This window comes from Pan paniscus, chromosome 11 (assembly GCF_029289425.2).
Source record: "Pan paniscus chromosome 11, NHGRI_mPanPan1-v2.0_pri, whole genome shotgun sequence".
Lineage (NCBI taxonomy): Eukaryota > Metazoa > Chordata > Mammalia > Primates > Hominidae > Pan > Pan paniscus.
The window spans coordinates 25003877-25018574 of NC_073260.2; the positions used below are offsets into that span (position 1 = coordinate 25003877).

The 14698-nt window shown below is 50.1% G+C and overlaps 1 protein-coding gene across 10 annotated transcripts in view; it reads left to right on the forward strand.

Annotated features, from left to right (window-relative positions):
- AKNA (AT-hook transcription factor) overlaps window positions 1-14698 on the forward strand; it is a 62466-nt gene that overhangs the window by 25258 nt on the left and 22510 nt on the right. For 9 of the 10 annotated variants that reach the window (XM_034928913.3, XM_055117720.2, XM_063594252.1 and 6 more), the window contains 7 exons: window positions 4688-4844; window positions 5586-5740; window positions 8673-8732; window positions 10759-10886; window positions 11381-11588; window positions 13226-13392; window positions 13494-13697. In XM_034928913.3, coding sequence (XP_034784804.2) covers window positions 4688-4844; window positions 5586-5740; window positions 8673-8732; window positions 10759-10886; window positions 11381-11588; window positions 13226-13392; window positions 13494-13697 — 1079 coding nt within the window. Of the gene's footprint in view, window positions 1-3112; window positions 3369-4687; window positions 4845-5585; window positions 5741-8672; window positions 8733-10758; window positions 10887-11380; window positions 11589-13225; window positions 13393-13493; window positions 13698-14698 lie in introns of those variants that run through there. The other variant, XM_055117724.2, reaches the window with a different exon arrangement.

Sequence of the window (14698 nt, forward strand, 5' to 3'; positions counted from 1 at the left end):
AATTCTGCACCTTCCTCTTTTCTGAGTGAGGCAGGAAGTGGGACCTGTGCGGCCCCTCGTGGCTTCCTGCTTTTGCTGTGCCCTCCTCTTGCCTCATCAGGCAGCAGTAGAGGAGGATGTGGGAGCTGAGGTGCAGAGATGCAGATGCCCCAGTGCCTCCCCCTGTCATGCTCCAGGACCCTGCCCCTGCCACAGCTGCTGCTCTCAATGTCGAGAGGCACTTCCGGGGCGGGTGGGCGGAGGCCACTGTGGTGAGGAAATGGAAGGGGGCCTGTTCTAGGACCGGGACCCCCCCGCTGCGTCCTCACACCTGCTGCCTGGCACAGGCAGGACCCTTCCCTCTTGGCCTCATCGGGCACATCTGTAAAAGAGGGGCTAATCAGACTTCCTCCTGGGAGCCAAGCAGTCTCCTTCCAGCTTTCTGAACCGCTGAGCCAGATCCAGGGTTGGAAGAGATGGGGGAGTTGGGAAAGGGAGGGAAGGGGCTTGTTAGGTCATCCTCTCTGGGGAAACCACATTCCCATGGCTGCAGACTCCAAGTAGGTCCAAGGAGAAAGGAACTGGTCATCAGACCCGAACACTTGGGCTTCCCCATTTGGCAGATTGGGAAACTGGGGCTCCCGTTGGGGTAGGGGCCGCTGAAGGTCATGGAGTGGCGGGGGCTGGAGGCGTGGAGCGTCTCCACCCTCCCTCCTCCTTTCCTTCCTCCTGCACTCGTTTAAGGGCATGAGTCAGTATAGAGAAAGCATTTACCTGGCACTAGGCAGGCACTTCGTAAGAGTTAGGGAATATTATTATTATAAAGGTGTTTACTGCCAGGCCTCTTGTGTGCCAGCCACAGTGACAGGCGGGGGTGGACACGGGGGAGCACAGCTGGGGTGCCTCCTCTCGTGGGTGCTCCCTTGACCCAGTAGGACTCAGGGTCCCCCCCATGTGTAGTCACCCTGCCCTGGCTGGCACCCAGACCCCTGGCTCGTGTGTGAGGGTGTCACAGGAGAGGCCGGAAATGGTTCTGTGCCAGCTCACTCACTCCCGCTTTCTGGAAAAATGATTGCTTGGCCCGAGGGCTCTGCTCCCTCCCCCAACCCCTCTCTCAGCCTCAAGAAGTGTGAGCACCGTTCAGGGCTCTACCGGAAGGAAGCAGGACGATACTATCACCTCCTGCCCAACCCCATCTCACAGCTGCCCTGAGGGAACAGTACACGGCAGGCTTGCAGCTCCTATATGCAGAAGAGAACACAGAGCCCTGGAGCAGGGAGGGGATTCACTCTGGGTCCATGGGGCTTGAGGGGAGCTGAGATTCCAGCTGGCCAGTGCCTCACTCCATCTGGACCTCTGTGCACTCTACCCCAAAGGCTGGAGAGACCCCAGGATGGTCTTCGGCTCAGAACCCACGAGTTCAGAGGCAGTCCTCAGAACCCACCGAGCCATTTCACTCTGCTCAGAGCCCACGGGGGAGGGCTGGACCCACCTGGGAGGGAGCCGCGCTGGGGATGTTGCGCTGGACACCCGGGCTAGGCATGGTGGGTAGGTGGACAGCAATGGATGGGGACCCATAGGAAGGAGATTGACATTCACTGAGCAGCAACAGGTATCCCACCCCAGCTTCAGGGTCATATTTGAGCCCCTCCACACACACACACCAAGGTGCAGCCAGGTGGAATGGTTTGCTCAACATCCCACAGCTGGTGCAACAGACAAAGCTGGGACTGAAACCTACATCTCCCTGATTCCAGAACAGGTGTTTTTTTCCTCATGCCTGGGTAAGCCCTGGCACTCAGGCCCTGGCACTGGGTGTGGAGACAGGCATAGGGATGAGGCGGATTGATGACTGTTACAGTAATAAGAATGGTCATAGGTGATGTTTATGGGCCACTCTCTGAAATAATTTGCAGTTGGGGAAGCTGAGGCACAGAGAGGTTAAGTAACTTGACCAAGATCACTCAACAAGTAGGTGCCAGAGCAGGAGTTGGAACTCGGCAGCCTAGCTCTGAAGCCCACGAGTGACACCACGCTCTAGCAGAACTAGACTCGGTAGTTGCTGGATCTGCAGCTGGGGAGGCCTGGCCCAGGAACACCGATGGGTCTGGAGCCTTGGGGTTGGGGCAGGACCAGGGAGCCCAGCTGTGGGGCAGGGAGCCAGGACTGGTCAGGAGTCACTGGTGGGCTCTGTTCTCTACACTGGCCTCTGGCCAGGGTTTATAGTGATCTCACTGCATTTGCTGCCATGTTGCCACCTCCCCCCCAGCCCCTGTTCCTCCATCTCAGCTGAAGAGGGATCTGGAAGAGCTGAGGTGACCAGAAATTACCCAAGAAGGAATTACGGAGATGATGTAAAACCACCTCTTTTCAGTGTGTTCTGATGGCTGCAAGTTGGTCTAGAAGCCCCTGGGTGGGGATGGGGGGAGGGGGAGGCTTCTGTATGCAGATGAGTTGGGGAAACATCTTCCTCTCTCTTCCTCCTCCCCTCCCTCCCCATTCATAAAGCCCATTAGCATTTTAAAGGCTGAGAGAAATCCATCTGTGCAGAGAATATTCATTTGTTTAACCCAATGTTTCCCAAATTCACTAGTCCTCCCTTCACAGAATCCTGATTCACCTTTCACAGAATCCCCCGAGGGAGTGAATCCAGCCTTGGGGAGCACCTGGGACACCCTGGCTGTGTCCAGAGAGACTGGCCCTGGGAGGGCCCGGCCTGAGCAGCTGCAGCTGCCACCCCCACCCCCACCGCCACTCCCCACCTCATCGCTCTGCCTGGGCATCTGCTCAGGTTTTGGGCTTCTCTGCTTCAAACTCCTTTTTGGTCCCTGAAACAAAAGGGCTTCCTGGCTTCCCTGGCCCATCCCCATTCCCTGTCACTCCCTAGGTGGGGCCTGAGGCTGAGAGAGGGGTCTGGGGAGGGAAACATGTCAGAGGGCTGGGCCTCCCCTGGGATTTGGGTCACCTCAGGAGAGGGGTGCTGATAGGAAAGGCCCCCACAGGGGAGTCTGAGCAGATGGCTGAGGGGATTATTAAAATCCAGCTTTGTTCTCATCTGGGGAGGCTGGGCCTGAAAGAGGGGGAGGCGGCGGGGACCATGCCACACTTGGAGTTGATTTTTCAGCTACAGCCGGGACCTATACAGCTTAAGCAAGAGAGGCTGCTTGCCTGGGGGCCAGGGAGCCCCTTCCACCAGGCCCACCCTAAACTGCTCATTCCTGACCTTGGTGCAGTGGGGGCAGTTAAGATAACCCCCCAACATCATGATGAGCAAGTCCCACTAAGGGGTGTTGCTTTTCCACGGGCCTGTCTCCATGGTGGCTGTGCAGATAATGATGGTGATGACGATAACGGTGATGGTGATAATGGTGATGGTTATGATGATGACGGTAATGGTAAAAATGGTGATGATGGTGGTGGTAATAGTGATGGTGTTGGTGATAATGGTGATAGTGATGGTGGTGGTAATAGTGATGGTGTTGGTGATAATGGTGATAGTGATGGTGATGGTAATGATGGTGAATGATGGTGATGGTAATAGTGATTGTTATGGTGCTGACGGTGATGATGGTGGTGGTAATGACAGTGGTGGTGATGATGCTGATGGTGATGATGCTGATGGTGATGCTGATGGTGATGCTAATGATGGTAGTGGTGATGACGGTGGTGGTGAAATAATGGTGATGAATGTCAGGGTGGTGGCCGCTATTTATTGAGCACTTACTTTGTGCTCAGAGAGGTTATTAAACCAACTAGGACTCAGAGGTGTGCTGTGGTAGAGCCTAGACAGGAACCTGGGCTCTAGCTGCAGAGCCCACATGCTAAGCCAGAGTTGGCAAACTTTCTCTGTAAAGGGCCAGATTGTGACAATGTTTGGCTTTGTGGAGCATATAGTCTCTGTCACAACTACTCAACTCTGCCACCAGAGTGTGAAAGCAGCCATAGACAACACATAAACAAACAGGCATGGCTGTGTTCAATAAAACCTTTACAAAAACAGAACATAGTTCTCTCAACTCTGCTTTAAGCTGTTGAACAGCCTGTGGTTTCCCTCTGCTTTCCAGCTTCAAGAGGCCTTCCTTGGTCACCTGCCTGACTCCAGACTGCTCCCTCACCAACTGGGCTGGCTGCCATGTTAAATCCATCCTCAAATGATAGAGATCCGCTACCAATGGCAGATTAGTTTGTTTACTTGCTGGTTCACTCATTCATTCGAACAGCTATTAGTTGCTATTATTATCAGTATAATAATTATTAGAAATGCTTATATTTGTTAAGGAATAATTATATGTTATATGGTATATTAATTATGATATAATTATAACACACATTATTAATAAAAAATTACTGTTAATAGGAGAACCATAGGTGTTGGGGTAAGATAGAGCAGTGTTGTGATCCTCATCCAAGGACTTATCAGCTGGGGATTTTGAGTAGCTGACTTAATAACCTCTCTGTGTCTCAGTTTTTTCTTCTATATAATGGGCTGTTGGGGTCCCCACCCTGTCTTCCTTTCAGGACTTCCATTAAGAGTAAATGAAAAGGCATGCATTTCTTCACCTGTGTTTGGCCTAGCCAAGGGCTGCACTGAAAGATGGTATTTATTACTACAGGGCATGTGTGTTGAGCTCCTGAATGAAGATGAGGCGTTTCAGGTGGGTTTGCCCCTACCCTGACTTGGCTCTGCTGTGCCTCCCTGCTTCCACAGGTGAACCTGTTCTCTGACCCACCCCAGCCCAACCACAGCATCCACACGGGAATGGTGCCCCAGGGGACCAAGGTCTTGTCCTTCACCATCCCACAGCCCCGCTCTGCAGAGTGGTGGCCGGGCCTGGCCGAGGACCCCCAGGCCTCTGCGGCCTCAGGTGAGTCCAGGAGAAGAGCTGCAGCTGGAGGCTCCTTCTGCCTGGGATTCTGCTCTGTGGGACTGACTTGGTTCACCCTGGGGATGGCGCTGGCCTCAGGCCAGGGGAAGGAGGGAGGCAAGGCCCCACCCTGGGCACTTTGACTCAAAAGGGTCAGAGATGTGGAAAGTGTCCTGCTTTGATCCACAGCAGCCTGGGGGCAGCCCTGGCCCTGCCACTTGGCATCTTGGTGACCCTGGGTGAGTTGAAAACATAGAGCATTGTCCCTGGGGAGCCCATATCTCAGCCAGGCCCTGTGCTAAGCCTTGACACATGTGACCTCACTTAATCCCCACAATAACCCGCTGAGGTGTGCATTGTTGTCACACCCATGACAGCCAAGGGGACCAATTGGAGAGGTGAGGACACGCTGAAGTTCATACAGCTATGGAGGGGAAGTGTCTGGATTGGAACTCACGTCTCCCTGTGTGAGAGCCCACGCTGTTGACTGGGAACCCAGAGGCCTAGCATAGCTCTGCTCCAGCCAACCATGTGGCCTGGGGCAGATCTGGACCTTCTTCTCCCTTGTAAATGGGGGACAATGCTCTACCCAGCCCACTTCCTGGGGCTGATGTGAAGATCGCACATGGTGACTGAGCTATAACTTGATGATGGAGGTGGTGGCTTTGACGTTCAGCCTCAGTCCTTCAGCTCCTGGAAGGACTGTTCTTGGCCCCAGCTTTCAGCAGTTGTGTATTCCAGGGTGGCCATCAGCTCGAGGAGACTTGAGCCCCTCCTCGCTTACCAGCATGCCCACCCTGGGGTGGCTTCCAGAGAACCGGGACATCTCTGAGGACCAGTCCTCAGCAGAGCAGACCCAGGCACTGGCTTCTCAGGCCAGCCAGTTCCTGGCCAAGGTGAGTGGACTCCCAGCTTTGCCCCCGAGAGACTTAACTCACCTGGAGAACACAGAACCTCTGCCTGCTTGGGTGAGAGGCACTCTGGGAGTCTCACTTGTCATTCCCCTGCCTCTGCACCGAGTTAACTCAGCCATCCCCAAAACATGAGCCCCTCCCTGGTTTTAGAGGCCACACAGCTCCAGCCTCCTCCTTGTCACCAGTGCTAGGTCTCACCCCCCTTTTTGGCAATGCATCTCATCCAAATCCCTCCACTTGTGCTTGGAAGTGTCTCTAGGCTGGCTCCCGGGAAACTCTGAGCTCTTTCAGGATTCTGGAAGGGTAACAGAATCTCCACTCTACCTTTTCCTCTTCAGGATAAGTTGCCTCACTTTCTTAGTTCATTTTATTAAATAAATCAATTCCTAATTACTTCTCAAGGGTCTTCGTATCTTCATCAAACAGTCCAAGTAACCGTGAATCGTTTGCAGGTCTGTTTATAACTGTACATTGGCTTTATTCCAGAAGTGGTTTAAAGTACCTTATGAAAATACATACGTTTTAGCCACATTCTGAAAACAGAAGTGAGAAAACTGGGGCAGAGAGGAAGTAAGGGTAGAAAAAAATAAAATACGTGGAGTGAGTAAATAAAATGTTCTGTTGGACCCTAAGCACATTAGAGTCACACATTTAGCTTTGAGCTTCCTAGTTGCCAATGCCAAAAGAGAAATGCAATAGTTACATGCACCACCATGCCCATAAAACAAATTCTTTCAGAGAAGCACCACCATTTTATTCTTCCCTTCCCTTCCCTCCTCTCCTCTCCTCTCCCTTCCCCTCTCCTCTTCTCTTCTCTCCTCCCCTCCCCTCCTCTCCTCTTCCCTCCCCTCCCATCTCTCCTTCTTTCCCTTGCTTTACCGAAATATAATTCACATACCATGCGGTTGACTCATTTAAAGTGTATGCTTGCTTCAGCGGTTTTTAGTATATTCGCAGTTCTGACACTATCACCACAGTCAGTTTTAGAACATTTTCATCACGCACTAAGAAACCTCATCTGTATTAGGCAGTCACTCCCCATCCCCTCTTTCCCCAGCCTCCGTCGGCTGCTCTTCTGCTTCCTGTCTTTATAGGCTTGCCTATTGTGGATGTCTCATAGCAATAGATTCACGCAATATTTGTCCTGTGTCTGACATCTGTCACTTACCATGATGTTTTCAAAGTTAATCCTTGTTGGAGTAGCACATACAAGTACTTCATTTCTTTTCTTCTTTTTTTTTTTTTTTTTGAGACAGAGTCTCACTCTGTCGCCCAGGCTGGAGTGCAGTGGTGCAGTCTTGGCTCACTGCAACCTCCGCTTCCCGGGTTCAAGCAATTCTCCTGCCTCAAGCCTCCCTAGAAGCTGAGATTACAGGCACGCGCCACCATGCCCGGCTAATTTTTGTATTTTTAGTAGAGATGGGGTTTCACCATGTTGGCCAGGCTGGTCTCGAGCTCCTGACCTCAGGTGATATGCCTGCCTCGGCCTCCCAAAGTGCTGGGATTACAGGCTTCGTTTCCTTTTGCCACCACCATTCTTGGTTCCGTAGCCGGAGACACATTTCTTCTTCGTCCTATGTGTTGTCCACAAAATAAAGCAATGTCAAATCATCACACTGAGCAGGAGCTGGGGCCTTAGCTGACCCCTCATGTCTAGTGCTGCACGGTCCAATTCAGAAGCTGCTGGCCGCATGTGACTGTTGAGTACTTGACATGGGCTGCTGTGAATTGAGACGTGCTGTGGGTATGAAACACATACCAGATTTCAGAGACTTAGAAATATAAAGTGTCTCCCTATTTTTTTAGTATTGATTACATGTTGAAATGATATTTGGGGCTAAATAAAATATAAAAATTAATTTTACCTGTTTCTTTTTACATTCTCAATGTGGCTATGAGAAAATTATAAATTAAATGGTGTAGCTCACATTATATTTCTATTTTATATATTATAAAATTATATAATATGATTATATAATATACATTTCTATATTTCACACTGATCTAGAGCTTTCTTAAAACCGAACCTTACATCATCCCTTGCCTTTTTTTGTAATTAAACTTTTTTGAGTAGGTAATAGATGCCCATGATAAGGACCTTTGCACAGTACAGAGGGCGTATTGAGCAAAAACTAAATCTTTCCTCCAACCCATGCAAAAATGTTCAATGCACACACTTGCATTTATAGAAATGGCTGCATAAGCTACTGTACCTTGACTTTTTGAAGTCCTAAATTTGAATATTTATTTTTGGGTAGGCAACGAATTCACATTGTTCAGATTTCAAAGGATGCAAAGGACATGTAGTAGAAAAATCTACTTCTCATTCCTGTCTTCCAGCCACCCAGTTCTCCTTCCCAGAAGCAATTCATATTTTAGTTTCTTGAATTCCTCCAGAGATAGTATATCGTATATAAGCAATGTATTTATCGTTTTCCTTTTTACTCTCCACATATTCTATACAGATGGTAGCATACCGTAAACATTGCCCTGTACCTTGATTTGACACTGAAAAATAGGTCTTGGAGGCATTAATAGCTCAGAACATACACATGTGCCTTCCTCTTGTTGATGGCTGAATACTATTCCACCGACAGGCATTTAGGCAATTTCTTGTCCCCTCCCTACTGTTCATGCTGCAGTAAATATCCTGACTCATTAGTCTTGATGCACATGAGTGACTTGCTTTGTTGTCAGTAAATTCCTGCAGGTTTCACTTCAATTTTTCTCAAGGCTACCATGCCTGGGGCTGGTGGTAGAAGCTGTTCCCAGCACCCACCTCTCCATGCTTGGCAGAAACCCCACATCCTGAGGACGGACCCAGCTCCTCTTACCAAGGCATAGATGTGGCTGGGTGTGGGAGTCTACAGGACTGGATTAATGGAACATATTTCCTTCCCCTCCCAATGTCCAGGTGGAGTCCTTTGAAAGACTGATACAGGCAGGACGTCTCATGCCCCAGGACCAAGTCAAGGTACTGCCCAATTCAGGAGCCACCCATGGAACTGCCAGACAACCACTGTCTCCCATGACTCTGTCTCTGAAGCCTTCTTTGCTGCAAGACAGAAAAGAGAATCCCAGACACAGGGTCTCTTTTAGAGCAAACAGCTCCTGAGTAGCTTCCCATGATAACGATCATTATTTCACAATAGTTACCCATTATTAAGCAAGGATGGTTGTGTACAGGGACTGTGGTAAACCCTAGAGTATGTTATTTTATTTGGTCATCATCAAAACCCAGTGAAGCAGTTACAGTTATCACCCTCATTTAACCAGGATGGAACTGAAGCTCAGAGGGGTGACTCAAAGGCCCCACAGCTAGTAGGCAGGAGAACCTGGAGCCAGGTCTGTCTCTCTTTCAAATCCAGGGTCATAATCACTGCCCTGCACTACTTTCCACAAATTATCCTGCCTCTCAGCAAGCAGAAAAAGGCCTTTTCTTTTTTATCGCCTTTAAACAAAATTACAAAATAGTTGCCAAAAGTTTGGAAACCCTGTTAAAAAAAAGTGGGGGCTGGAGGGGAGACCCTTTATAGAATCCTATTGGTGTATATCCTTTGGAATTTGGAGTTTTAGATAACGGTGGTCATAAATACAATTTAGATTCCTGCTGCATCAGCCAGGGTCCCAGTAAGGGACAGGTGGGGCTCTCAAGTCTGGGAGTGTAGGCGTCAAAGGAGAGAACTGTCAGCAAAGGTGTGGGCAGCATCAGGGGACCCAACAAAGACTGAGGAATCCCCAGGTAGTAGCATTAGCCGGGAGCTGTGCCCACTCTCAAGTCTCTCTCTTCCCACCCTGTGATCTCTCATAGGTCCCTCCCACTAGACAGACCCAACCAGAAGCCAGCAGGTAGACAGCCCTGATGCTCAAAGCACAGGGCAGGGTGGGAGAGGAGCTGAGAGAAGGTCTGGAGAGGCAAATTCAAAACACCTAGTTTCTAAAAAAATGTTATGGCAGGATATTTCCTGTGTGGTTACATAGATGTCATGTACATTTTCCAATCACAAAATGTGTCATATGTATCATGTAATATCATCCAGTGGATGACCAAGGACCTTGTAAACTAAAACATTCATTTTTTTGCTCTCTGTTCTAATCCCCCCATATACAGGGAAGTTGAGAGCTGTCAGAAGATTAGATGTGACCAGGGAATGGGTTTTAGGTTGTGCTTGGCCTCTGTCTCTCCTCAGAGTTGAGTGGGATGCGGATGGTAGTAAGACAGTGATACCAACCCCAATTCCTGCAGCTTTAGCCATGTATTACCTGTGATCCTCCTATGGGAGCCTAGCAGAATTGCTAGGACCATGAGCTCTGGGGCCAGAGGGCCTGGGCCCACATCCTGTCTCTACAACTCACTCACTCCATGACCTTCATCAACTTAAGTGACCTCCCTGTGCCTCAGTTTCATCCTTTTTAAATGAAGATAATAAATCACCCCTCTCATTATGATTATATTGAAGATTAAATAAATGCAAAGTGCTTTAGCCCAGAGCCTCAATGCTCAGTAAACATTCTCAATAATGTGATGGTGATGATAACATTATCGGTGTCAATAGTCTATAAGGATTTGGGGAAAGAGTGGCTAATTTTCTGAAGCCCACAGTTTTGCAAATCAAGAATGAGGATCCAGAGTCTCTCATGTAAAGGGTCCTTATGGAGATAATAGTGAGAGTATATTTGACACTGTGACAGCTATGACAGTTTGTGGTACATAGGGGTCCTTGTAAGTCTATGCAGGAAGGGCTGGTGCCCTCTGGAGCTGGTGCCAAGTCTCTAAGTTGTGTCTCTGTTGTGCCAGCCTGATGGCAGAGAGCTTGACCACAGCAGCTCTCCAGGGCAGGCAGCCTCCAGAGATCTCAACCTCAGCCTGTATCTTGCATGAACCCAGGGGCCCAGGTGCATCCCATGGCCTCCCGCAAGCTGTCTCATCCACTGTGTCTGCAGGGACAGGCCCCGCGGGGGCTGAGCACTCAAGTCTTCCTGGCCTGGTCTGGTTTCAGGGCTTCCAGCGGCTGAAGGCTGCCCACGCGGCCCTAGAGGAGGAGTACCTGAAGGCTTGTCGGGAGCAACACCCTGCCCAGCCGCTTGCCGGCTCCAAGGGGACGCCTGGAAGATTTGATCCTCGCAGGTACCTGCTGGGGTGGAAGGCCTGGAAGGACAGATGGGATGGGCCCCTGGGGTCCCTCAGTCTCCAGGAGGGAGGCACTTTGTCCTTATAATTTGTACACGGGGAATAGAGAGAAATCTTATCCTAATTAGTATACATATCCAAATGGTGGCACGATCAAAAGCTGAGATTTGAGTCCCTTTGGACCCACGTGCTGAGAAGATGCCTTGAAACCCTTATTGGATGATGGGGAAACTGAGGCTAGATGGGGGTGGGATTTCTCTAATGTCCCACAGCCTGTGGATGGCAGAGGGGACTTGGGCTGAGACCTCCTGATTCCCAATGGAACCTTCTTTCATCTTGCTTATTTTGAGTTCTCACCATCATCTAAAGGCTGATATTAAATGGACCCTAAGGGGGCATCCCCTGGAGTCTCTGCTCTGATACTCTGTTCCTGGACCTGCCTGATGTGGCTGCCATCTTGGGCTCCTGGTGCTGATGTTTCTGCATTCCAGGGAGCTGGAGGCAGAGATATACCGTCTGGGAAGCTGCCTGGAAGAGCTGAAGGAACACATAGACCAGACCCAGCAAGAGCCTGAGCCGCCCGGGTCAGACTCAGCTCTGGACCGCACCCCAGCCCTGCCCTGCCTCCATCAGCCAACGCACCTGCCTGCTCCTTCTGGACAAGCCCCCATGCCAGCCATCAAGACCTCCTGCCCTGAGGTACCTCTTGGCTCAACCATATTGGGCTGTTCCCTCGTGCATTCATTTCTTTGTTAATTCATTTCTTCAGTACATATTACATATTTATGAAGTGTGTGCCATACGCCAGTGTGTGCCAAATATGTAAATATTACATATTTATGAAGTGTGTGCCATGTACCATGACACATGGTAGGGATTCAGTGGGATGGGAGGTGGCAGGGAAGGTGGCGTCTACCTTCACAGAGTTTTCTGTAGAGTTGAACTGGTTACAGTGATTTAGTTATAATTTTGGTCAGTGCACTGAAGGAGAATTATGGGGTTCTGTGAGAGTAGCAGGAGTAACATGACTGAGTTTGAGGAGGAGGTCAGAGAAGCTTTCCCTAAAGAAGTCATGTTTAAATGAGACCTGAGACTAAGTAGGAATTACTAGAGACAGAAAGAGAAAACCCATCCAGCAGGGAAAACAGCTTGTGCAAAGGCCCTGTGGCTAGAGTATGGGAAGAGAAGGGAAAAATAGTCTGAGATGTGGCTGGAGAGGCAGGCAGGGGCCCCATGATGTAGGGGCTTGTGGGTCACATAGAGAGCATGGCCTTAAACTCTGCTGGATTTTCTGGCAGGGGATGACATAAGATGACTTGTGGGTAGGCCAGTCTGAGGCTGGGGAGGTGGCAGGGCAAATGGAGAAGCATGTGTGGACTTAAGAGAGGTTGGGAAGGTATGTTTGAGTGGACTTGGAGTGGCCGTGAGAGGGAAGGGAGACACGGATGGCTCCAGGTTTCTAGCTTGTAGTACTGCACGGATAATGGGGTGAAACCTAGACAAGAGCCCTACACGAAAGGGGCTTTGTAGAAGGCTGTCTGGCCCACACCACGACCCCTTGAGAGACAATCACTATCTCCGTTTTACAGGCGAGCAAATTGAGTGTAGTGCATTCACACAGATGACAGTGATGGGGTCTCTATGCCTCCCAACTCCTGTTGCCTGTGCTGCAAAGACTTGTCTGTTGAGGATGGGAGCAGGAAAGAGAGCCTGGCATGCTGGGTAGGGTGGGACACTGGTAGGACATCCCTGACAGCTGAGGTCATGCTGGCCCTATGGTTTGGGGAAAATCTTGTGCTGTGCTCTGGCCTAGAGGGTAGGAAAACTCTACCAGGTGCCACTACACGCTTGAATGGGGAGAAAACCTGAGTACAATATCTTGAGGGACCCTCATGCTCCTGCAGTGAAGGTATTGCAGGGGGCTGGGGTGGCCATGCTGGAATGGATGGGGGTCAGGAGAGTTAACTCTGGCAGGAAATCTAGGTTTAAATCTCAACTCTGCTCCTTGTTTCTGTTGACTTTGGGCAAATCATTTGAGCGTGAGTTACCTGTCTATAAAATGGGTTGTAATAATCGTAGGTACTGGTGGGATTGTTGTGACATGATATCTGTATGGTGCCTGGCACATAGCAGGTGCTCAATTCATGGCAGCCAGTATCGAAGACCACACAGCCCAGTCTCCATAGTTTACACATGCATAAAAGGGTGGTGGGCTTAGTGAGTCTAATGTGCTTCTTTCCCCTCAGCCCACAGCTTGAGCCTGGCAGGAGGTAAGTGCTTAAAAGTGGTGTTTAACTGTCTGCTGAATCTCTGTCTGTCCGTCTTTCTGACCCCAGCCTGCTACCACCACTGCCGCCGCCAGCACTGGCCCCTGCCCATTGCACGTAAATGTGGAGGTGAGCTCTGGCAACATTGAGGTGGAGGACAGGCCACAGGACCCCCTGGCCCGACTCAGGCACAAGGAGCTGCAGATGGAGCAAGTTTACCATGGCCTCATGGAGCGGTGAGTGCCACCTGGACCTGACCAGGGTGTCTGGCCAGCAGCTGGATCTTGGCTGTCCCCCACTGGGCAGAGGTCATGCCCCTCTGTGTGTTCTTCTGCAGGTACCTCAGTGTGAAGTCTCTCCCAGAAGCCATGAGAATGGAGGAGGAGGAAGAAGGAGAGGAGGAGGAGGAGGAGGAAGAGGGGGGAGGTGACTCCCTGGAAGTTGATGGGGTGGCTGCAACTCCAGGGAAAGCAGAGGCCACCAGGGTCCTCCCAAGGCAGTGCCCGGTGCAGGCTGAGAAAAGTCATGGGGCTCCCCTGGAGTAAGTCACTGAGCCTTTCCTGCAGAATGTTTGGTTCCACCCTAAAACCACAGGGGTGATCACTGTCAGAGTGAATAAGACAGCGCTTCACAGTTTAGACATGGCTTACCTGTCCTGCCTCTTCAAGTGTGGAATGTATACCACTGATAGCCCTCGAAATGATTTTGGGTAGTGTGGGACATGATTTTCAGTAGGACACATGCAGTATTAAAGAACATTATTCTCAGCTGGGCACAGTGGCTCATGCTTTTAATCCCAGCATTGAGGGAGGCCAAGGCAGGTGGATCACTTGAGTCCAGGAGTTCAAGACTAGCCTGAGCAAAATGGCAAAGCCCCATCTCAACAAAAAATACAAAAATTAGCCAGGCATGGTGGTACACGCCTATAGCCCTAGCTATTTGGGAGGCTGAATGAAGCAGGTGAATCTTTTGAGCCTAGAAGGCGGAGGTTGCAGTGAGCTGAGATCGGGCCACTGCACTCCAGCCTGGGTGATAGTGTGAGACCCTGTCTCAAAAAAAAAAAAAAGAAAAAAGAATATCATTCTCTTTTTCTGTCTCTGACCTTCTAATGATGCCAAGGAGAAAGTCTCAGTTAGTGCTGTGGTGTCTTTTTTCTTTTTCTTTTTTTGTACTTTAAGTTTTAGGGTACACGTGCACAACGTGCAGGTTTGTTACATATGTATACATGTGCCATGTTGGTGTGCTGCACCCATTAACTCGTCATTTAACATTAGGTATATCTCCTAATGCTATCCCTCCCCTCTCCTCCCACCCACCGCACAACAGCCCCCGGTGTGTGATGTTCCCCTTCCTGTGTCCATTTGTTTTCATTGTTCAATTCCCACCTATGAGTGAGAACATGCAGTGTTTGGTTTTTTGTCCTTGTGATAGTTTACTGAGAGCTGTGGTGTCTTTAATGCCTCTCTTGAACTTCTGTGGAAAAAGAGAGAGAGAGACAGTATGAGAGCACAGAAGGCCTAGAGCATTTAGCAGGCAAGTGGA